The sequence below is a fragment of the Polistes fuscatus genome, unplaced genomic scaffold (assembly GCF_010416935.1).
Source record: "Polistes fuscatus isolate 324 unplaced genomic scaffold, CU_Pfus_HIC Scaffold5, whole genome shotgun sequence".
In the NCBI taxonomy this organism is placed as follows: Eukaryota; Metazoa; Arthropoda; class Insecta; order Hymenoptera; family Vespidae; genus Polistes; species Polistes fuscatus.
In genome coordinates, this window is record NW_025113129.1 from 8870709 (window position 1) to 8895075 (window position 24367).

At 28.9% G+C, this 24367-nt stretch overlaps 5 protein-coding genes across 8 annotated transcripts; 3 read left to right on the forward strand and 2 right to left on the reverse strand.

Annotated features, from left to right (window-relative positions):
- Window positions 1-3825: 3825 nt before the first annotated feature.
- On the forward strand, window positions 3826-8660 carry LOC122522311. Its single transcript, XM_043643299.1, has 3 exons — window positions 3826-4115; window positions 6254-6314; window positions 8159-8660. The coding sequence occupies exons 1-3, from the start codon at window positions 4106-4108 to the stop codon at window positions 8496-8498; spliced, it is 411 nt and encodes a 136-aa protein (XP_043499234.1). The 5' UTR covers window positions 3826-4105; the 3' UTR covers window positions 8499-8660.
- Window positions 8661-13539: 4879 nt separating this feature from the next.
- Window positions 13540-14936, reverse strand: LOC122522098 (transmembrane protein 192). The gene is made up of 4 exons (XM_043642901.1): window positions 14698-14936; window positions 14392-14526; window positions 13913-14309; window positions 13540-13822 (listed from the first exon to the last, which is right to left on the reverse strand). The coding sequence occupies exons 2-4, from the start codon at window positions 14494-14496 to the stop codon at window positions 13578-13580; spliced, it is 747 nt and encodes a 248-aa protein (XP_043498836.1). The 5' UTR covers window positions 14497-14526; window positions 14698-14936; the 3' UTR covers window positions 13540-13577.
- A 698-nt stretch (window positions 14937-15634) lies between these two features.
- LOC122522123 (GATA zinc finger domain-containing protein 24-like) lies at window positions 15635-17561 on the forward strand. Its single transcript, XM_043642933.1, has 2 exons — window positions 15635-16662; window positions 17554-17561. The coding sequence occupies exons 1-2, from the start codon at window positions 15933-15935 to the stop codon at window positions 17559-17561; spliced, it is 738 nt and encodes a 245-aa protein (XP_043498868.1). The 5' UTR covers window positions 15635-15932.
- A 57-nt stretch (window positions 17562-17618) lies between these two features.
- On the forward strand, window positions 17619-20598 carry LOC122521939. Of its 4 annotated transcripts, none has more exons than XM_043642688.1 (3): window positions 18704-18857; window positions 19588-19939; window positions 20341-20598. In XM_043642688.1, the coding sequence occupies exons 1-3, from the start codon at window positions 18801-18803 to the stop codon at window positions 20580-20582; spliced, it is 651 nt and encodes a 216-aa protein (XP_043498623.1). In that variant the 5' UTR covers window positions 18704-18800; the 3' UTR covers window positions 20583-20598. The 4 variants fall into 4 exon arrangements, 3 of the variants coding, with proteins under 3 accessions (XP_043498623.1, XP_043498624.1, XP_043498625.1); XM_043642689.1 differs by having other exon boundaries at window positions 18714-19507; XM_043642690.1 differs by having other exon boundaries at window positions 18715-18999.
- Window positions 20599-21134: 536 nt separating this feature from the next.
- On the reverse strand, window positions 21135-24304 carry LOC122521940 (U3 small nucleolar RNA-associated protein 25 homolog). The gene is made up of 2 exons (XM_043642691.1): window positions 23672-24304; window positions 21135-23607 (listed from the first exon to the last, which is right to left on the reverse strand). Exon 2 carries the CDS (start codon window positions 23546-23548, stop codon window positions 21251-21253), a length of 2298 nt encoding a protein of 765 aa, XP_043498626.1. The 5' UTR covers window positions 23549-23607; window positions 23672-24304; the 3' UTR covers window positions 21135-21250.
- Between the last annotated feature and the right edge of the window lie 63 nt (window positions 24305-24367).

Genomic DNA, 24367 nt, shown 5'->3' on the forward strand with positions numbered 1-24367 from the left:
ATCAGTTTCGTACGTCAAAATCACTTAGAACTTTCTATTTTTATCTAATCGATCTTAATTTTTAGATACTTGGAAATATAGAATGGTAGGGAAGGCCATAAATTTCTAGCTGACTTTATGAAACAATTACTCATTTTCAAAGAATTTTTTAGGTTTCTAATTAAGCGTGTAGTTTCACAAGCTTGTAATTTTTTTCTTCTCCAAATTAACTTGAAATGTCTAGGAAAAGATGAATAAATTGATTTTAAATTAGAAGTATACAATTTTTAGAATGATAAAAAATTTGGTTCTATTTTCTATATATTTCGAAAAATGACCTTGATGAATGAATCACTTCTTTAACCTCGATATCGAATATCCAATGTGTGTTCGTTGCTCCTTTAGAAAAACTTCTCAAGCAGCTCAAGGTTGCTGGATATCTTCGTCGCGAGAGAAGGCAATGGAAAATTCGTATTCCATTTGTTATTAGACACTAACAACTCATCTTGCTTTTTCAAGATGTAATGCTTACAACCTTCCAATATTTTTCTAAAAGATATATATTATGAAAAAAGACAGAGGCACTCGCGTTCCTAGAGTTTAAAAACGAACATAAAACTACTCGTTCGAGATAGATAAGCCTGACTTTAATTATTCTTCGCTTGGAAACGAAAATATTTACGATCGTTTTATTATCTTACGACTTAAAATCGATCGAAAATAGATTAAAGCGTTTTACTCGATTTATATTTCGCATTCATCGTATATCCGGTTATTCGTTGGTAAAAAAAAGTCTACACTTCCGACGATAATAATACAATTATCGATTTATTTATTAATTATTGTATTATTATTTATACATATTTAATATGATACAACCTGTTAATTGTTCATGACGCATATATACGTCATTTTTGAAAAATAATTTTTTGGTAATATGATAAATATATGTATCTTGCTAAAAAAAATGCAATTCTGATGCAACTCTGGCTCATATATACAACATAAACGGTTATCAGGTTAATTTATTATTCACACACACACACACACATTTATATTATAATATTATTTATATTTATATTTAATGTTTAATTTATCTTAATGTACTAGAGTAAGTAATTTAAATTAATTTATATATCAAATATATCTGAATTTTATATAGATTTTAGTATAATTATGATTACCTGTACTACATAGCTAATTCTAAACTAATTTGTCTAGGATCTGGTCCATCTTAGGCAGCTTTTATTTCGCAAGTATCTTGAGTCTGTCCGTTAAAGCAGGTCAAGCGCATCGTTTTATACTATCGAGTTCCGAAACTTCGAACTAGCCTCGTGCTTATTAACTATTGTATATGAAGGTATTGTTTGAAGTAGGTATTGTGTCATCGGTTAAAATAAATCGAGAAAAAAGGAAAATTAGTTTTCTTTAAAACACAGCACAAAATTTACCATAAGTTTTCTTATAAGGGCACGGTAATCAGGTGCAAACTTTCCTTTTTTCAAACTTTGCACACTTGTAGTTGTTCATGAGGAATATATATTGCACCCTTTAAAAATTGATTGTAACGACATTCGCGATAAAACGGGGGTAGAAATTTTGCAGAAATTCTTATGTTCTTTATGCCCGACCCATCATCAATCGGGCAATGTACAAAATAAAAATAAGCACATCGTGTTTCTATGCTTATAAAGCTTCGAAATTTTGAAAATAATATTCCTATCACCACGGCTGTGTGTGTGTCGACTTCAAACTAACGTCGAAGACGCATATATAACAATGCATGTAAATAACGTATTTAAGATTAAAGATTGGTAGTTTTTTTCCACGCATATATTGTTGAAAGCATTCAAGAAGCGGTATTGTATAATTATAAATAAAACCTAAATAAACATCATTATTGCTCGAATTATTGTGTTAAACCGAGTGGTGACCGAAAGTAACCTGTCGAGTTGCTGCATCAAATCAAGTGGTGACCGAGAGTAACCTCTCGAATGCGAAGGGTTAATACGGTTATAACGAATCTAATTCGTGACCGGTCTAAAAGACAAAAAAGAAATTAGATTTGAAAAGTTGTCACGAAGTCACGTTTCGCATTAATTATCGATCTCTCTCATGTAAAAGATATCTGCTTCTACTTCATCTTTTTTTTTCTTTCTTAGAACACGATTTAATAGATGTATTATTTACATTTAACGAGATGTGATTATAATCAAGACAAAATAAAAAAGAAAAACCGATAAGATACGAGAACGATATCATCTTTGACGCACGTTCTTATCTTATATCGAATAATGAAAGAACAAGACGATTTCATCTTCCTTTTAGACACGTATGAATAAGTGAGAGAGAGAAACGTGCTTCCGATTCGACAAGTATCATCGCTATGACGCACAAGATTTAATCTAACAGATTCTCTCTCATTCTCTCCTTTTCTCTCTCTCTCTCTCTCTCGTTCATGCATAGATGTTTGGAGATATTCCGATAAATCGATAAATTCATCGAGTTTGATCGATCTTACGAAAGATTCCTTAAGCATAATACGATTTATGTCTTTTCAGTTTTGATTTCTTATATTGATAGTTTCTTTCAACTAAATATTTACTTTACCTACGTATGAGCATGAATATATACAGAACAAGCCATAAATTCCTAGATGATTTTTACAATCAATTACATACTCTTCTCCGTGATTTTCATTTCTTTTTATCAGATTGTAAAAAGGTTTATTTTACAAGAGCGTATTTGTGAGTATTGAGGGCTTTGTAAAACGCAAAAATTTGAAAAAGAAAAATATTTATTAATTTTTTTTTGTTTAATTATTATATAAATTAGTATTTATGTGTATAGATATATATTTTTCATATTCAATTGAATAAATTATTTAACGAGATATTTTCCCCTCTCCCCCTCCATTTAAAATTTCCATAATAGAGAATTTATTGAAAGAGAGAGAGAGAGAGAGAGAGAGGGAGGGAGAGAAAGAGAAAGAGGGAGAGGGAGAAAGAGAAATAGATTAAAAAGAAAACATCTCTCTTCGTGCAGAGTCATGGCAAACTCCATGAAATACCACGACAAAATTAGCAGGCAACCGAAATAATTTAGCAGCTGACTCCTGAAAGCGCGTGACCCTGAATTTCTATCGTTCATTTATCCGATCACGCTTTTTGCGATCTTTAAATGTAATTAAATTACTTTTAATTACAGTATTCACATATCGATTATCAAATCGATCGATTGAATAAATATAGAATTTTCAAAGAAATAAAATAAGACTATATACTAACTGGTACAAACTTTTTGTTAGAATAAAACAAAAATTATTCTAACAATAAGTAATTATTATCTACGTAAAATAAAAATAATAATAAAATAATAATCTCACATCTGTTAGTACAATTAAATACTATAATTACACTTTCAATACTCTAGTAAGTATAATAACGCATAAGTAATTGAATTAATTAATTATAATCTTTATTATGCAATCAAAGTAATAATTAATTTTCCGAGAAAGAAGAATGTATATATATATATAAAAATACAAATTTTTACAAATTTATAAATATCTAATAACATGACATTAATGTTCCATGAAATTGTAACAAAAATTAACACAATTATGACTTTTTTAGTTGCTCTATTTTGAAAAGGGTGAAAGGGCAAAAGAGGGGAAATTTCCACGGTCCCTGACGTACGCCACTTTTCTCTCACTCTCTCTCTCTCTCTTTCTCTCTCTGTCTCCCTCTCTCTTTCTCTATCTATCCATCTATCTATCTATTCCGTCCTGTCCTTCTCCTGTCCTCCTCCACCCTCTCTCTTTACCACCCCCCTTGTTCGGGTCACGTCGCGTGCGCAGCGCCAGAGTTCGACGATCAGTCGGCGCGAGACGCTCCAAGCGCTAAGATCGCATTCTGCGATCGAGATCGCGATCTCGATTTTTCATTCTTTTTACTTTATTTCGTGAGAGTTCACCGGCTTTTCATAGGATTTTTGTGTCTAACGTAGTATTACACGATCATCGGATAAAAAGAATAATAAACAGAGAAAGGGACATACAAATAGATAAGAGAAAACAAAGCTACATTAAATCACGGCTGATAAATTTAAGTTTAAAACTCGTGAAATGGTGATAGGTGAGTCTAATTTATTTTCATTTTATTGTTTCTTATTTTCTTTTTTTTATCTAACTCGAATTCAAAATATAAAAAAAAAAACATTACAAAATATTGTCAATCTCTTTTTAGTAAAAAAAAAATAGTCATTTAAATGTTCGATCGATTTGTTGTATATTTGTTATAAATTAATCTTATTGATTTCATCAAATTTCTCTTTGTTATTATTTTTTATTTTATTTTATTTTATTTTTCTTTGTTAAATTTAAGTTATAGAATAATTATAAAATGATAAGAAAATAAATAAAAATATTGTTTAACGTAATGGCAAAGTGATTGAAATCGTAGTGATGATAGGAATGAAAAATGATCTTTAACTAATGTAAGACGATCAATTGCCAATGTCGATAAAAACAATACGATGAATGCGTGTATATGTATGGATCCTAAAGTCTATACGAGGCCAAGGTTCCGATCGAATCTCTTCTCTCTCTCTCTCTCTTTCAACTGCAACTATGAGATACTATTTTTAAAAGACTCTACGTCTATCATTGTAATGATCAATCTTAAAGCGAACAACCCGCAATTAGCGATGACTTATCAATTGATTTATCTCGATCAAAGTCACTCGAAATTTAAATCAAAGAACGTTAGAGACATGTGATACATATGTTTCATCTTGTTTTATTGAAATTTTGCAAGTTTTACTAATAAAGTATAAGTATTTAAATATATATTTGTGTGTGTGCGTCTGTATGTTTATAGTAACAAATATACAATATCGAAAGTTCTGCCAAGCCGTAAATAATGAAAATAATCCCTAACATACGTCTCTTTGATCACACTCACATATTTCCATAGTAAACGTATACGTGTATTTATATATAAGTACATTACGTTCTTTGTTCGTTCAGGTTTAATCATATTAAAACGAAACATTCTCGCATCTTTTCCTTTCCCATCTATTTAAAATGTCTACAATTTATACAAAATTAATAAACGATATTAAACAAATTTTTTCTTACGATTTCAACAGAATTAAATTTGTTTATTTTAAACATTTTTATTCTTTTTCTATCCTTCAGTTAAGAATGTTCTTAATTAATATAAAATAAATAAACAAATACAAAAAATGTAATTTTATTATTTAAATAGAAATATATTTGTTTACTTGCTAATTTTCACACACACACACACAGAAATGAATTTTGAATTTATATAGATTATAATTAATTATTATGTTCAAACATTATATGTTCCTATTCATTCAATCATTTTTGTTATATAATTTGGATATGTACGTGATACAAATTCATTTATTTATATATAAGTGATTAAGAAGAAGAGTAAATCATAGTTAACAGATGAATGATACCATTCATTGATCAAGAATCGAAATTTAGAGAAAGGGAGAATCGTTTTGACATGCGCCATTTATACGCAGATAAATGTACATGTATATATATATGTATGTATATCTGTATAATATATGTAGGATAGTCTGACATACGTATGGTGTGATCACGTCAGAGTTATCTTAAATTAATGAGCGCGTACTTGGCTTGGGGGAAAGAGAACATTATTCCTTTAATTGTACCTACTCTATTTCCTACCTACTTTCCATTTAACGGGAAACATATTTATTTATATTTATATATACAATACGATTTTATTGATTTAAATATATTATTAGAAAAAGGAAAATTTATATTCTTATTTAATATTTTTCTAATATTTAATATTTATCACCTTAAAATTTTTTTACTCAAATTGTACAGTTTAAAGTTTCCTGGAAAGATTTCATTTGCACAATTTCTTAGAAAAATAAATTAAATTATTATGATTAGTTTTTGTCATCGTGTCATGTAAGTTGGAAATAATTTATATTTAAATAAAAATAGCCCCGTTCCGCAACCCTTGAATACAGAGGGTTAAGTATTATTTACTATTATATACTATTCATATATAAATATATTTATTTAATTAAGTTATTAGAAAACAAAATAATTTATATATATTTTCATATTTTTATATTTTTATATTTAATATTTAAGTATTATAATAAATCAATTAATATAAATATATCTAGTGTTTCAAATGAAGAAATGTCCAAAATTTAAGATCAAATCTAACTCTTTTTTATTTTTATTTTTGTTTAGGATCTCTGCCTAACATATCACTAACCATGCCGTCGGGAAGGAAAATCCCACGAGTCTGCAGGTAAGAAAAACTTTTCTTTCACACAATATTTTATGCGATTATATAAGAGATCTAATATACGTGTATACATACATGCATATATATATACGATAACGAATCACAACTTTCCCTCCATCATCTCGATCGTAAAACGAATTTAGCGTACATACTTGGCCATCAATGACGTAACCGACACTGACGCAAATGACAATTGTTGTACGTCGTTCCACCAAACGATCGATCCTATCCAAGAGACCATACATCTATACACACAAAAAACACACACACACACACATACACAAAAGCAAATTTATTTCATAAACGAATTTTCTTTAATTTTATAACTGCAAAAACCTAGCTAGTTAACTGGAGACCTAAAAAAAAAGCCTCGAAAAAAGGGTTATTGATTTTTAAAATTATCTAGGAACTTCCCGCCCACTTAGGGATTTTCTAGCCACTCTGTATTAAAGGAACGTATTTTTTTATTAAAAGATGAACTAAAAGAAACTATAATTTTAAAAATTAATTACACTTATTTCTGATTTTTAAACAAATCTTTTTTTTTAATTGTGAAACTATAAGCTTAATTATAGATCTAAAAGATCTTGAAAGCTAGTAATTGTATATTAGATTGATCTAAGAACATTTGGCGTATTTTATATTTTTTATTTCCTAAACTTGCTTTTATACACGACCCTCGAACGTCGTCGCGACTTCTTCGTTAAAATTCTATTACGATCGATAAACCGTTAGAGACATCGAGAGAAATTAGATGAAGACTTTTCTCATCGATTTCATAATATCCTATATTTCATCTTTAACAAGAATATTTCAGTAAAAAGACGTAAGCTAATCGAATTTAAGTAAGCTCAGCTAAATCCGTTTATTGTATAAACCCAATTCAATCCTAAACCATTCCTTCTATCTATTTATCTATTTATCTATCTGTCTATCTATCTACCAATGACATTTCCCCAAGTTTATTATTATGTAATTTGAAATAAGATGGATTTATATTACGAACAACAAATTTAAAAAATGAAGGAAAATTTCTATGACATCAAATGGATATTTTGTGCGATTCATATCAAAATAAATGGTGCAATTAGATAAGAAGGGATAACTTATGATTGAATAAGTAGAAGTTTATCGTTCAACAATTTTTACGAATATGGGTGCAGAAATTTATCTCAATAAATATGCATAGATACGTATTTACATAGATATATCGATATACATATGTAAATTCATAGATATATCAAACGTGATGTTTTTCATTCTATCCCTTTGCTAACCCCACCTCAATATCGTTTCGACCCTCTATAACTCAATCTTTTTCTCGTGTTCAGAATAAAACTGGTTGGGACACAAGTTACTTTCTTTTTTTACGTAGAAAGTGTTACTAATATAAATCATGTGGGTTTTTTCTATCTAAAAAAAAAATTGACCTTGAAACTTTCCATAAAATAAAAAATAATAAATCTCATAATATTTTTCCCTGAAAATCAAATCTTATCTGAACAATTTTTCTCAAATATGCTTTTTTTTAGTTCATTTTACTATATTAGGTATAACTTACCATTAGACTTGAAAAAAAAATGAATAACTTACAATTAGTACATATGTATATGCATATGAACTAATAAAAATAATTTGAAAATAATAAAATAATTGTTAATCTACAAATATACATGCATATACTTAAGTGTTTGACTCTAAAATAACATGACGTCATAGAGGGTTAATTTTATCCAACTATAAATACTTGGCCAACGTTTTTATAGAAAATAAAATTAAAAAAAAAGAAACATGCATTCATATCAAATACAACAAATCATTCTAATTTCTTATTTATATATTTTCAGCTTGACGGTTTACGACGTAGATTCTCGAGTATCGCAAATAGAAGAAAGTCCTGACCTGATAGATGGTACGTCTTCGAATGAAAACAGCAGTACTGAAAATTCGTCCACAGGACATTCGCCATTGGATAGTCCCAGTGGTATTAGAGAAAGAATTAAACGAATGCAAGTAGAAGCTGAAATACGACGGGATGAATTTGCTAGGTTGCTCGACGAACATGCTCAAGTTGTAAGAAAATTAAAAATGATGGAAGCGGAAGAACAACTTTCTTCGTCGACGCACGTAGATGGTACCGGAACTGGGACTGGAACTGGGACCGTCGTTGCTAGTACGCAGGCGTGATTTCGCGCGATTCCGCACGATTCCGCCCGACTCAGCGCGATTCCACCAGATTCCGCGCGTCGAACTAAAAAATCTCTTTTTATACTCACAATTATTATATTAGATACATATATATTGCATATATATATCTAGGAGATGTATATATATATGTGAATAATTCGCATTTTATTTTGAATTTTTCTTTTCTTTTTATTTTATGTATTATGTTTTTTTTAGTTTTCAGTTGCGTATCTTTCTTTGAAATAAATATTATTTTTCATTTTACGGCGCACATAAAAAATAAATAATAATTATTAGTCGATTCTTGTGTGTGCGAAAGTCGAATCATTGACGAGACGACTCTATCCACCGTTTCCATCTCGTTATCGCTGATCGTAGAGAAAACGTATGTGTATAATCTTCGAACCACGAAGTTGTGCTAGTAAAAATATCCACGATGTGTAAATCATTATATACGCGTCTTCTCTCCGATCTTTTATTTTATTTTTCTCATTAATGGAAATAACTTTGATAGTGTAAATTCGCATCGTAATAAAAAAAGAAAAAAGGGATTCTATCCAGTGAGAAAAAAGAAGTACGAAGGCAACAGTCCTTAGAAAAGAAAAAAATATATAAATTAGCGTAATAATTGTGACAATAATGAGCGATTACTTACGATGCGTAGTATAGAAAGAAAACAAAATAAATTTAAAAAAAAGTAATAAAAATATACATATATTCACAGAGAGAGTGAGAATGAGAATGAGTGAGAGAGAAAGAAAAAGTAGTTAGAATTTTTGAAGGAAAACTCCAATCCGTTAAAACGCGTAGTCTAACAAAGTGGAAACGGTTGGCCTAAGCGTAGTACAAATTTTTAAATTAGAAGAAAATCTTATAAAAAACAGAGGCTGATATAACAAAAAAAATGAATGAGTAAATATTTCTTCTATCGCTCGAGAATTAAAAAAATAAAAAACATTTAAGCTATTAGGAGTGGAAAAAATTGATAGAAGAAGAAAAGGATAAAAAAAGATGTGTGCATCCGTGTATGTAGAATTTAAAAATGCGCAATACAACACTGCATATCTACCTATGCATCTGCGGTATTTAGTAACGTAGAAAATTCAGTGTTCCAAAGTGTAAATTAGTTTTCTATATTGATATCTAATATATACATACGTAATATTATTAAGGCTGTTTACCACCACCCAAATATGAAGACATTTGTGACTTCAACGCCAAGTGCGGAAAAAAATGACCGCGTATTAAGGGGAATTTTATTCCTTCTCTCGGTTCATGTGTACACGTCATTGGGGCACGTAATTTGAAAAACTGAACTGACAATGAAACATCGGACAATGTATGATGGTCGTTCATTTTTACAGAACAACTGGTACGAAGTCAATACATATTTCGTAAGGAAAATAAAACATACGATTTGTAGATAGACGTTGACGCTCTTATCATATTCAATTAAAGTTACTTGCATTATATTTTTTGTATATGTTTAGAAAAATTCATTACAAAGGAGTTCCCTTTTTCTATGCGTTTTTAAGGATTTACACCATAAATTCTCATGGTCGCAATTTTCATCCGATTGTGATGATCAAAGGCTTGCGCAAAAATTATTCTTCGAAGTTACATATTTTTTAAGCATGTTTCTTAAAAAAAAAAAAAGAAGATTATTTCCAAAATATTAAATAACCAGCTCAGATAGAAAGTCTTGATTTTCGAATAAGTCTTTAATCATTAAAATTGCAAATAGAAGAAATTATGGTGTAAACCCTTGCAAACACATAGAAAGAGAACGACCCTTACTTAATGAACTATAGGCCTATCGCTATGATTAGGTAATAGATATGTATATGCAGTACTCTTGTACATACATATATATTTCTTTGTACAACATATTTTGTACAGGATGAGGCATTTAAATTTGAAAAATCTAAACACATCACTAAACATTAAAGTTATAATTATTTGAGATTTTATGGAAAAAATTCTTACAACAAAATTACATTATTTAAAGAGGTATATGTAATACCAAAATAATTTTTTGTAATGCCCCACTCTATATGTGTGTGTGCATATATAATATAAGTAATGTAAAATAATATTTTTGCGCTTAAAACGAAAGAATAATTGAAAAGTGATAAATATAAATATATAGGGTGTCTTATAACTGATGATACAAGCCTGTACTATTTCACCTGTGGACATATATATTTCTGGACATCCTGTATATATTTCGCTTGCCTAATAATAAAATACAAAATAAAAAGTTGTCATTTATCCTGATTATCTGTATACGTATATATGTATGTATGTATATATATATATATATATATATATTATACAGTACATGTATACGTGTCAAGTCTATTATCTTCAGCTACAACATATATAGGTATTAATAAAAGTGTTTACGCGTTAGAAAACCTCAAGTCTAGTAAAAAAAGAAAAGAAAGAAACCAATAAAAGTACAGAAATCAGACTACTTGCATCTAAGTAAAAGCAACGAGATATAATTGCATGAAAAAAATTGTAATTAATATGTGATACAACATATTAAATAATCATTTATTATTGCCCTACGATTATGTTACTGACATTATAAATATTAATTACAAAGTTGTAAGTTATAATTTGATCAAAATTGTATTCTCTTATCGATTTGATCAAGGAAGCTTCTGTTCTTTTTCTTTTCTATATAAGTAGATGAGAATACGTTTAATAATTTATGAAGACAAATAAGGGAAGATATCTATAGAAAAAAGAAAAAAAGTAAAGAATAAGTAAAATTGTTTAATAAAATTATATAATTCATTAAAGAAACACATGACACCTGGAATTTAAGAAAGTGACATTGTAAGGCAATAATCTTGTGAAGATTTTCGGAGATTAGAGAATAAACTAAATAACAAGCATAAAAATAATTAAACTACTGTGTTATATATCTATATATATACATAGTAATTTAATATTGTCATTTTCTTAATAATATAATAATTAAAAGAAAACAAATATATGTATATATAAATACACACACATACCACCAATTTTCTATAATGAAACTGTCATATTTTTAAGAAGTATATAAAAAATGTAAGATCTCTTCTTTCGTTGATAACATTAAAATAAACCGAAAAACAAAATAAACGCTACAAATATACTCATAATTTAAAACCTTCTTTTCTTTTTTTTTCTTTCTTTTCGTAATTATAACGAGACAAGACGACTACTAAAATGAAAGTAAAGCGTTAAACGTATTCATGTAAATTCATAATAAAGTAAAACAAATTAAGACTAATTATTTTTTCAGGATTAATCATTCTTAGTAATTATTAATGATATTCTATATATATACATATGCAATGTATATATGCAGTGTCACTTAAAATCGTGCATCGTTACACTTACTAGATTTAAACATTAAAACAAATGCATTTTAGTTTAAACAATCACATAAGTGTTATTAGAGTATTATAGTATTAGATATACCTCAAATTATTATTGATTAATCGAAAGAAATGTTTATTGTTGTCTAAAAGTACGGGCTATAACAACTGCGTTCTATCCTCTTCGAAATCCACCGTTAGACTGGCATGGTGTCCTCTATGAAAGTTCTTTTATTGAATGTTGTTTACATGAATTTTCGAAGGTTGTATATGTGTGTATAACGAAAATAATATTCAGAAAGTCGTATAAACAACATTGAATAAAAGAACTTTCATGGAGGACAATGAGCCAAACTAACGGTGGATTTCAAAGAGGACGGTGCATTGAACTTATACTCTGTGTTTCTAGACTGCTATATAAATTTCCTTCGATTAATTAACAAATATTTAAGATATCAAATATTTTACTGACATAAATATTCCTTATGCTCTTTGTTTCATTCTTCCAAACCATTTTCTGGAAGATAATTAGCTTTGATATAAGATTCTATGTAATCGTTATGCAACATTGGTTTTAAAGTAGACAATTATTCAAACTTTAATTTCAATTACGTGAAATCCAATTACATTCATTCTCTTCCTCTATTTGAACACTATTTTGCACAGAAGAAACCTTAGTCGTCTAGTCTTACAATTAGAATATGTAATTATTAAATGTTAGACATATGTGTTAAGATAAATATTGTATGATTAAATTTATAAAAGAGATACTTTTTCTATTCCTTTAGCTCAATTCAAAACACAATTTTAAATATGTTTTATGTAAAGTCAATATTGTGTATGTTGTATATTTCAAAATATACTTATATTTTATTCGTTTAAACAATGCATACATCATTTTCTATCACAGTATTTCAGTATAATTATTTTATACTTATTATTAGAGAGTTATTCGTAATAATAAATTCACGCAAAACATTAGAAACAAAATTAATCCAATTTTTAACTTTCTAATTTCCTTAAATAGCATAATATATAAAAAATCATTTAAATCTTCCATGTTATTTAAGGTCAGCTCATATATCTATATATATATATTTTTAAAAGTTTGTTAATGAATGCATTAATAATTTACGCAAGAATCTTTCCTAATGAAATTATGAGTGATAATGGCTAAATTAGAAAATATAATAAACTTATTATTTAATAATTCAAGATGTATCTGTATAAAATATTGCTGCCGATGAGCATATACATCCAGATACACGTTAAACGTATCATTAATCCCTTGCCCTATGATTTAATGCGTGGAGCTATCTGCTACATTTGATGTTATATTTTTAATGCTCCTTATATTTGGCCTATAAGATTCGCTACGAGTAGGACCCGTGTTTTTTATATGTAGGCTATGAAGCATATCATGAGTCTCACATATTATAATAGTAAAAGGGTCAATAAAACCTTTGCAAGATAGTAATGCAAAGAATAAAAAAGCAAGATTATAATTATTCTTTTAAAGAATAAATCTAACTAAACGTATATAGATAAATAAAAAAAAGCAAAAATATATATTAATATCAAATATTTTTGATATTCAAATTTTAAATAAGTATGTGCGTTTAAATTTAAATAGTTACAAGCTATGTTATAAATTTTCAATTAAATTATTTTGATCTGGATTTTAATATCAATTATCAATCATCTAAACTTCTCGTGTTCTTTGGCGAGATGCTAATATCATTATTCTATGACTCAGTTTAACATTATGATCTCGTAAATATCTTATCAAGTCAGCTTGTTTTTCAAGTAACTCTTCTAAATTCGAACCTCTATGATGATATCCAATTTCACCACTGCTCGCATAAGAATCTTGGGTAAAAGACGACAACCATTCCTCTCTTTTAACATCAGGTAAAGGGCGTAACCTATTAAATCTCATAACTCTTTCTGTGAAGAAAAAGAAACATAGAAAATGATAAGATACACGAAAAAACGTATAGATACAACTTTAACCAATAAAATATAAAGTATACTTACTAATATAATTCACATAAACTGGAACAATTACCATAAGCTCGAAGGTAGATAAGAGTATAATATAATTAATAGGTGTCAACCATTCGGATGCCCTGCAATATTCTTCATAATTCACTTTATGCGTATGATGCAAAACTACAGCCAACAACAAATAACATGTATTCCATAGAGACGCTATGAAAAGGGGTGTTCTTATATGTTGATAAGTTGATTGATAAAAATCAAGATATCCCAAAATTCTTAAAGTATGATGTTTAGCTTTTACAATATAATCTGCCACCATAACTATCAACCAGTAGAAACAATGAAGATACAAATATATGAAATAAGTGTCGCATTTGTTTTCTTCTTCCGGCCATAATGATATGAAAATAATACCAATTATTTCTAACGCTACCTAAAAGATTCAAAAAATAGTAATAATCAATGCGTTTCAAACATATTTTCAATGCAATTATATATTTCAAAAGAATACTCACCCCATAAAGAAGTGGTATCGAAACAATGGGGATGGTGTTTAACTTTTGAAAGTTGTCTTCTTCTTGGGAAGTTAAAACAGGTTGAAGATACTCTTCGTCGTCCATATTTCTAGATACATCAAAACAAGCCCCAGACTAGATATAGGCACAACAAATACAAAGATATTATTAACTTAATTTTAACAACGTCATTCAAGAATAAGGTTATGTTTACGAATTTCTAACAAATTATTCGATCAAATATAATAAAATTATACGATAAACGATAAAATAAAAATAGAAAAAATATTAACACATAACACATACAAAGGTTAGAACTGCATTAAACGGACTATTCCATTGACTGATAGAAATTTTTTTCAAATTTTTCACGATTAAATCACTAACTGTCCATTCACGTATTAATACTCTCTATACAGAAGGAAAAAAAATGATTCACACTTAAAAAATATCTTTTATTTCAGCACATGTCTCGTTTAAATGTGTTTACGCATCTATGAGAGAGATATCGTTCTATATCCTATCTTAACGGTGCAAAGTTTATTACTTACATACAAAGAGAGAAGACGACCACTATTGAACACGTGACGTAGATCAAAATGGCGGATAAGCAAACGCGGCGCAAGTATCGACCATTTAAATGTTTACGCATACAATTATTAAGAAAATAAATATTTACATAAGCAAAGTGTACATATATATATGTATAAATCTAATTTAATACAAATTTCAAAATTTATATATATAAGAATGTATATATAAATAACTATATTTGTTTACAGATATGTGTGTAAATAAATGCATAGGTGAATTAAAAAGTTTTGAGCCTAACATAAAAACATTTTTTTTTCGATAAAACACTTTTATATTAAAAAAGAAATAAAAGTTTCTTTTTTATTGAGACTCAATACTTTTTAATCCACCCGCGTATATATTACGTAAAAATAATGTATACAATCACTCAGCGATATGTTTAACATAAATATACACAGGAAACAGTAAAGTTCGATAATTTGGAGTAAAAACAAATGTATCGTCTAATTTTAATCTAATTTTAATCTGACTTTAATCTAACCAATTAAATGCATCCCTATAATATAGATATAACATGCTATTGTCAATAACCACTATTATCAATAAATGAATTATGAAATTAAACGGGTATATGTGGCCGTGTGTCACAAAAGAAAGAGAGAAAGAGAGAGAGGGAGAGAGAAAAATAGAGAACGCGTGCGCAACCCTCGAACACGTGCCAAAGGAATGAGCTTTACCATGATTATTCTTCAAGAGGTTGCAGTAGCACACGCGCTTTCACATCCAAAAGGTGATATCGGTTGTCCTTTCTCGTTATTTTGTCTCTTATTTGTATCTTAAAAATGTAAAGATTAAATTCTAAGGAAGAGTACGGAAGAAGTTTTGCAAAAGGAAAAAATTCATTATAAAATTTGATATATAAAAAAAGAAGTATAGTTGGGTATCATGATGACCAGAGAGTCAATAGATCATAGCATTGGAAAGATCTAATTAAAATAAGAATAAAAATGAGTAAGGACGGTAGCAGTGGAGAATCAGGCGCCCAAGATTCCGGTGATAATGCGGGGGATGTAAAAGATGTCAATGCAAGCATTTACGAAAACAAAGGACCAAAAAAAATAGTGCGTATTATAACGGTACTGGCATACATGTTTTCAGTAAGTTTTGTCGCGATCGTATTAAGCGCTTACTATGTATTCCTTTGGGAACCACCAAATCCACGACTCATGCACAGTCCAGCTATTCGTTTACAAGCTGATCCTCGATTAGATTTCCTTAGAATCGAATCACCACCTGAACAATATTTGAATACAATCTCACAACATTTATCGTCGAAGAAAAATAATTCTTACGAAAGAATTCAAGAACAAGTGGAAGAAAGTACCCTCGGTAACAATGATCTTGAAGAATTTGTAACTACCTTGAAAACTACCCTGGCAGAAGAACTGATTCATGAAAAAAATAACGACAACGATTCTTCTTCTTCTTCTATACAAGAATATCTCGTCAAACATAATCGAAATAATGCAGATAACAATGTAAAGGAAAATACAAAAATCAATTCACTATGGAAAAATCTTCGTCAAAATTATAATTTAAAGCAGACTATAGTAATCGATAGAGGAGGAGAAAGAAAGAACGAAATGAATGAGACAATTTTCATAAATAAAATTATGTATAACAACTTGATGGAAGACAGTGAACAAAAAAATGAAGAAGAAGAAAATAAAGAAAAAAGTAAGTCATTGAGTAAACAAATTTCCGATAGGCTTTTTATTTATTTATTTTTATCGAAAAACGATTAGTTAGATTTGTAAAATATTACTCACATAAATTACACACACACACACACAACACACACATATAAAGAGAACGTATAATGCTTGGCTTATTTTGATCGCTATATTATACTTATCTCGTAGGATAAAATGGAAGTTGTTTTTAACACGGTATAGTCTTATAAGACAGTTACCGAAATGTGAAAAGCTTTGAAAGAGAATTTCGAGAAAATTTATAGAACACTTCGTAGTCGCATAAACAGGTTTCTCGTATGATTTGGTTTATTATACAAGTCAGTAGTTGCGTCAGCTTCACGTTGGCTTTGCAACGATCCAAAAATTCTCTCCTTTTAGATCCTATTTCACATGTGTGAATATTTCATCTATCCCATAAAAGATAAAAAATAAAAACAAAGTAACAACGACGAGGATTACGATGAGAATTATCGGATTGATAAATATATACATAAACATTCTGATTTTTTGTTTGAAATGAATTAAATGGATATTTGGATCGATTAGGATTATTAGAATATTCTTACGTTTAATTTATATACAAGAAAATTGAATTTTAGAATTAAATAATTATTAATAGATTTAATTTAAAATGATTAAAAAATAGTGTCGATGTATAATCAATGATATACGCTATATTTTTATATTTATATTAATTTAATCCTCTATAAGAAAATAAACTTAGATAATATCAAATCTTTAATACAATTTACATTAGTATAATTAAATTATCCATACAATAACTATAACTTATACTTAGCGAAAATTAACTTTTGGGAATTAAAAAAAATGCAGATACCTAAGTATATGACTTAAAAGTTATATAACATTATAGAGGATTAAAATATCTACGCAATATATATATATATATAAATACTTTAGTTTACTCTAAAAGCAATCAAAAATATGTCTTAATTAAGTAACGTCTTTTACAACTGGTTAAATATGACTATCCATTTAAGTACTTTGATCGAAACGATCCAAGAAATCTATAAAAAAAAATGTATAAGAACATTAAAGAAAAACAGGAAAGAGGATGGGAATGAAGTCGGATAGGGGGGAGGGTTAGAATAGGAGAAGATTAAAGCCTTAGAAATAAGGGTGTTCGTGATATAGATGAACGAACGTACCAAGATCATCCGTATTGTGAACGTAATAAGTGTAACAGGGTCAAACAGTTATGGCTTCTTCCAGTATTTTTTTTTCTCCGACATCAGGGTTACATAAAACAATAAGAAATTCGAATTGAAAAATGATCTATTTTCTTCGCAATTATACCAGTCAAATCTAATAAATCGATTAAATTGGATTCAATTAATACAAGCAATGTTGTCCATCCAATAATCGTTCGAATAACATTTAACGAATAAAATATGGTTTGATCGAACGACGCATGTTTGTCAAAGTAGCGAACGGTAGGTATATTCATTCTGACGCACATTTCGACAAAAACAAAGGTGTGTCGTCATAATCCTTCGAGACACATCTCGAAAAGAATATTTTCTTTTTATCGATCTTCAAACTTAAACAAAAAATCTCGTAAGTTGTTACGAAAAATAATTTTTTTTTCATTTTGCCCAATATTCATTAATTTTTACCAGAGTCAGAGATTGTCGAGATTAAAGGACATTTGCCAAATCAAATTCACGTTATGTAATCTAAATTTAAAAAGGATTTACCTATGTGAAACGAATGATCTTAAAAAAAAAAGAGAACAAGTCGAGTGAAATGGTAAAGACACGAAAACAAAATCGATTTTTTCCTTATTTTTTCTAATAAATTATATCGAAAAGAATTTGACGAGAATAAACAAAAATATAAAATAAAATTTCATTTGTGAATACTCACACAAACTTGAGTATGAAGTACGAGTGATCGATCGATTATTATCTATCGACGTTTGCCAACACGTTCAAAAATAAAGATACACAAGAAAAGAAGAGGAAGGAAGTTTAAAAAATATTTCGAAAAAGAAACTGTTAAAAGTGGAAAAAAAATAAATAAACTTAAAGCTACGCATAAAATGTTTGCGCGCACGCGTAAGCTTCTTTCTCTCTTTCGTTTTTATTTTCAAGCTAACTCATGGACGAGTTTGCGCATTGGGGATGCTTGCAACACGCATATATCTATTTTCTCGAGGTGGGTGTGCTTTTAGTAATAAAAACAACTAAGCAATATAAGGTCGATCTAATTGTAAGTAAAATACAAAAAATCGGAGGAAAGAGGAATATCTAAACAGTAGAAAAAAAAGACAAAAATTAATAAAAATAAGAAGAAAAAGGTGCTGTGCTTTTAGTGTGCTACGAAACTAACACACACACACGCACATTCATACGCATACGTACGCATATATATACACAAAAATACATTTCTCTCTCTTGTTGATCAGTATTTTTTATTTTACTCTTACTGCTGAGCCATTCGTATCTAAACAACAACCTTATAGATATAACGTATTTAGATTCAATAGGAAATTATGACGAGGAAAAGGGTTTCTCCCTAGGTTAAAATGCACGTGGACATCTGTCATGTTGATTCATGCACGATCATTTAATGTTTACGAAAGTATATCGAATAGTATAAAACGGAAGGTGGTGATACAATCGCACGCGCCTAGTCTTAATAAACAAAGAAAATTAATTAATATGTTACAATGTGTGTGTATGTGTGATGACTGTTGCGTGCGTTTAATTAGAATATTTTACAATTAGACATCAGTAGGGAAATTAATTAACAAAAAGAAAAAAATAAGGCAAATGAAACTTTGATGAAACTTTGATGAAAAAATTGTGAGCAATTTCGTAAAAAGATAAAATAAAATAAAAGGAAGAGAAAAAAAATATTTTTATACTGAAATATACATTCTCAGGAATCCAAATTGAAGATGCAGCTTCCAAGAAAAATGAGCGCTCAAAACGTAATGGCAAGTATCACTCGTACTTTGGGTACTCGTGAAAAAGTTCAAGCAAATGAGATACGTTTCGCTGGCGAGGAAAGAAAGGACAAATTATATGAACCTAAGCACAAGAAAAAATTAATACGTGTACTTACCGTAATAGCCTACATTATATTCGTCAGTATGGCCGCTATTATTCTATCGTTGTATTATACTTTTCTTTGGAACCCCATGGGACCCATTCGAACGACGAGGGCGAAGGATCAGATGTTCAAACCTGATTGTAAAACTTCGGACTCTCTAACGATTCCATCTACTCTTAATGGTAATATTTCTATACTTTGGATATTATCAGATTTGTAAATTAAACAAAATTTGCAACATACACTGGTCAACAAAATTTAATTGTTTTAGAGAACGTAGAAATCACGCAAGTCTAAAATTTAAGTATTTTGTAATATGCATTGTAATATTATTTACAATTAAATCTTTAAATGTATCTACATTTTATTTTGTAAGTTATGGAAATTAAATAAGTAAAAAAAAGGCTTGTTTTAAGTTAAGAGCTATTTGTAACTATTAAAAATTATTATTTTTGTGTATATTATACATAAAATTTTACTACTTAATTTCTGTATCCCTTAATGTTTTTGTAAATACTTTTTGGGCACTACTGTTATTTTATTAATCCATTAATATATCTTTTTATTTATTTAATATTTGCAGAAACTCAGATCGAGAAAACAACCACTGCTAAGTCAATCACAACGAACGAGACTATGGATGAAACATCAGAAATGCCTACTACTCTACGGGAAAAAAATCTTTTACAAATATTAACTGAAACTACAAAAACCAAAGAAATATTGCCTAATGTATCTTTCTCCTCAGTTGCATCTAAAGAACCTCTAATGATCGATGTTGTTACAACCACCAAGTCTTATAAAGAGGATAAAAGTCGAAATTAAATTTAGATTCATCGTCTTTCTTTTTATTTTTCTTTTATGAGAACAGAGTCGAAATTTGAATTATTGTACAATATCCAATGATGTAAAGGCCTATGTTCTTAAATTTAATTAATATGTAAATACTTAAAATCGATTTATGCAAAAAATATTCTTCTATTTTTTAATAACTATTATTATTACTATTATTACTATTGTTATTATTACTATTATAACTGTATTATCAGAGGTATTATTATTATTATTATTTAGGTGCGAATCAATTGACTCTATTCGTCTATAGAATTCAAACTATTGACAATTATTTCGAGTACCCGTTTAATTGAATAAAATGACAGATTTGTATTGTATTATATAAATTTAAAAAAATTAAATGATTACATATAAATCGTTACTATACTACAGAGAAATTTTCAATAAATTTAAATTCTACATATAGCTATAAGGTAATATTTATACCATAATAATAATAATTTGTATTTAATAATAATAAATTATTGTATTATATGTTTTAACAATCTTGTGTGCATATTTATATATGTATGTTTTATGTTTCAAAACATATATTATATATTTAAGCGCAAGTATTAATATGCAACACATGTAAAAAAATATATTTATTTTTTTCTAATAAACAGTAATATTTAAATTGAACCGATCAATCATAAGAATTATGTAGTTGTAATAATTGTATGTACTGTTTTTTCTGACGTAATCATTTGGTTTGCTCTTTCTGTACCAACTATAGCAGACAGTATATAAGAATCGTATTTACTGTATATACTAGTTACACTCATGTTATTTTTAGAACCTGCTTTAGGATTTTGATAACTTTCTTGCATAAAATTGCAAATTTCATTATAGAAATGTGGAATTGTCGGTAGTGAATAAAATATAATATGTCGTATACCTTTTATACGTATTCGATTATAAAAGTGATAACGCTCTGAATATAATAAAAAATGTGCGTCACTATGGAAGAACATATCCCTTGCTCTTGCCACTTTAGCTTCACGGGAATAATCACTAATTTGTACAAAATTAATCTCTTCTTTCTTGAGATAATTTCTAAGCTTCACAAAATCATAATAATCAGCTACGTAAATCAATGTGTGATTCATTATACTGTCCTTGAATCGCGGTAATATTTCCTTTCTGAATACTTCTAGTCTATCAACTAATGACTGAGGATAACTTAACGAATAAAATTTCTGGAACGTTTGAATTACTCGAAGAACTACTTGATTAACAGAACCAGAATGTATAGTATTTTGTACTTTAACTTTTCCCGTATAATTACAACAATTTTTGTTAAAGATGTTCACAATTTGTGGAAGTAGAACATTAGAAAATATTAACGTTTGTCGATAATATTGGGACCAACCATTGATGCTCCAACTTCTTACACGCGAAAAATCAATTCCAGAACTTTTTTTTGGCTGTAAGTGAACATGATTTAAAATGTGCAACATATGATCCCAATTTTGCATTAGAAATAACTCTGTTTGATCCGCGATCAATAATTCTATAGATGCTAGAAAATCATAATCTCTTTCTGCTTCTCCTTCTACACCAATCAGCATTCTCAGACCCAATATCGAAGAAATAATTATATCCGACGAATAAAATTCTGTGTAAAGTTTTAAAGTTTTCTTCGTGATCGATATCCCTATCTTGAAATCATCATTTATGTTTCCTTCAAATATTTTAGCATAATCCTCCGGTTTTGGATTTTTCTTGGGCATAACCAATTCATTGCCACTGAAATCTTTCATAAATCTATTTTTGTTTATCACTAAACCACCTGTATCTTCTCCAATTAATATTGCAATTAATAATTTCACAATTTGTAAACACGAATGTTTAAAAGGTAAAATTATGAGGACTTTTGGTCTAAACAATCCTTGATCTCTATATTCATCAGGAATATCCGCAGTTGCTAAATTTTTCAATTTGGCTAATTTAGCATTATGATGCAATATCTTGGTTCTAGTTTTTAATAAATGATTAATTGTATGCAAACAATATACGAATCTAATTTCTTCAGCATTAGAAAATGTTCTTTCCGGATAATATAAGTCTTGATAATTGTTTATTATTGAAAACAATTCTTTTTGGAGTGGAGTTAATGGACTTGTCATTGATTCCATAGAACTTAAATTAGTAGAGTTAGCCTTCTCAAGATTAGGCTGAATTTGTGGCTTTACGAATAAATCATTCCAATCTACTGTATCGATTAAAGTAGGAACTTTACCATGTTGCGCATATTGTTTTGTTTCCAAAACAGAAACTGTAGAAATATTATCAGAGTTATTTGCATTTTTTGAGTTTGGTATTTCACAGATAATATTTCCAAGTTTTGGCCATTTGAATCTTGTTACCTCTGAAATTCGCAGCTCGCATGAAAGGACTTTCAAAAGATTTGTATGCAAATCATAATTAAAATGTACAGAATAAGGATCTTTCAAACAATCAACGTCTTCTTTAGTGGTCTCAGTATCCTCTTCTGCATTTTCCAAATTTTCATCTTCATCTGTTTGATTAATTATTTTCTCTTTGTTCTCTTCCTTTGTTAATGAGTCTTTATTCTCATTATTCTGAAAACTTTCATCATTACTCTGTAAACTTTCATCATTACTGATGGAACTTAACTCGGATAGTTCGCTTTCAGAATCAGATTTACTATTCACATTTTTTAATACTTTCCTATTTGGTAATTTTTCTACTAATTTATCAACATAATCTACTTCATCCTCAGAATTATCTATAGCTTCATGTTGATTTTGTTGTGCATTTTCTTCCTCTAATAACCTCCGACGATTTTCAATTTGTTCATTTTTCAATTCTCGCTCCTTAACATATGATGCTTCTCGATAATTAAACTTCGTTTTCTTATGTTTTCGTTGTTTCTCATGTCGTCTATCATATAATCCTTTTCTACCATGAAAAGATCTTTTTTTACCTGACATAATTTACATTTAATTTACAATTAAAAATCTCTAACCATCAATACTGCAGTGTTTTTTCTCTGTGGAGTAAAAACAGTCATTTAAAACGCACGTAGACCTCATATGCTACATGCAGCTACTAACCTAGCTTTCCTTTTCCGCGTTCCTACTCATTGTTATATTATCCATTCTCGAAATAACGTCACGTGACTTTCCTACGCCAGCTCTTTCTTAGTGGTCACTTCCGGTATACCCTACAATCAATCTTAAACTTCATCTACGATTGGTATTCCTGGTATCGCAAGAGAGAAACGGTAATCAGAAACTATTTGAACAATAGGTACAACAGGATTAAACAACTATCAATTACGACTATCTTAGATCATGATTACGGATTTAGAGAGGTCTTAAGATTTTATTCAAGACTGTCTGTTGAATGTACAATTTTATAGGGAACATTAATCCCTAGTAGATAACGCGGCAATTGTCACCACGTAAAACTGTAGCGTGTTCGTCGATATGCAATAATAATTAATTCACTAGGGAAAAATATTATTAGAATATTTTTATATTTTAAACGTATCAAAAAGGATTTTACAAAATATATATTTTAAACTTAACAAAATGTAATAATGAGAAAACGGAAGTAGTGACTAGAGTTCAGTCTTTTGTCGCTGCTAGTTATACACGTGTGTCTCGCTCGGTGGTTGTAACGGAAGAGAGCGAATAGTAGCGGTTGTTCATATACTTGGTGTTTTCTTAATTCTTTGGTTTCGTCACTAGAGGCGTGACGGTAAGTGTGCCGGTGGCGCCAAGCTTTGGCGTGACGGCCACAAAACA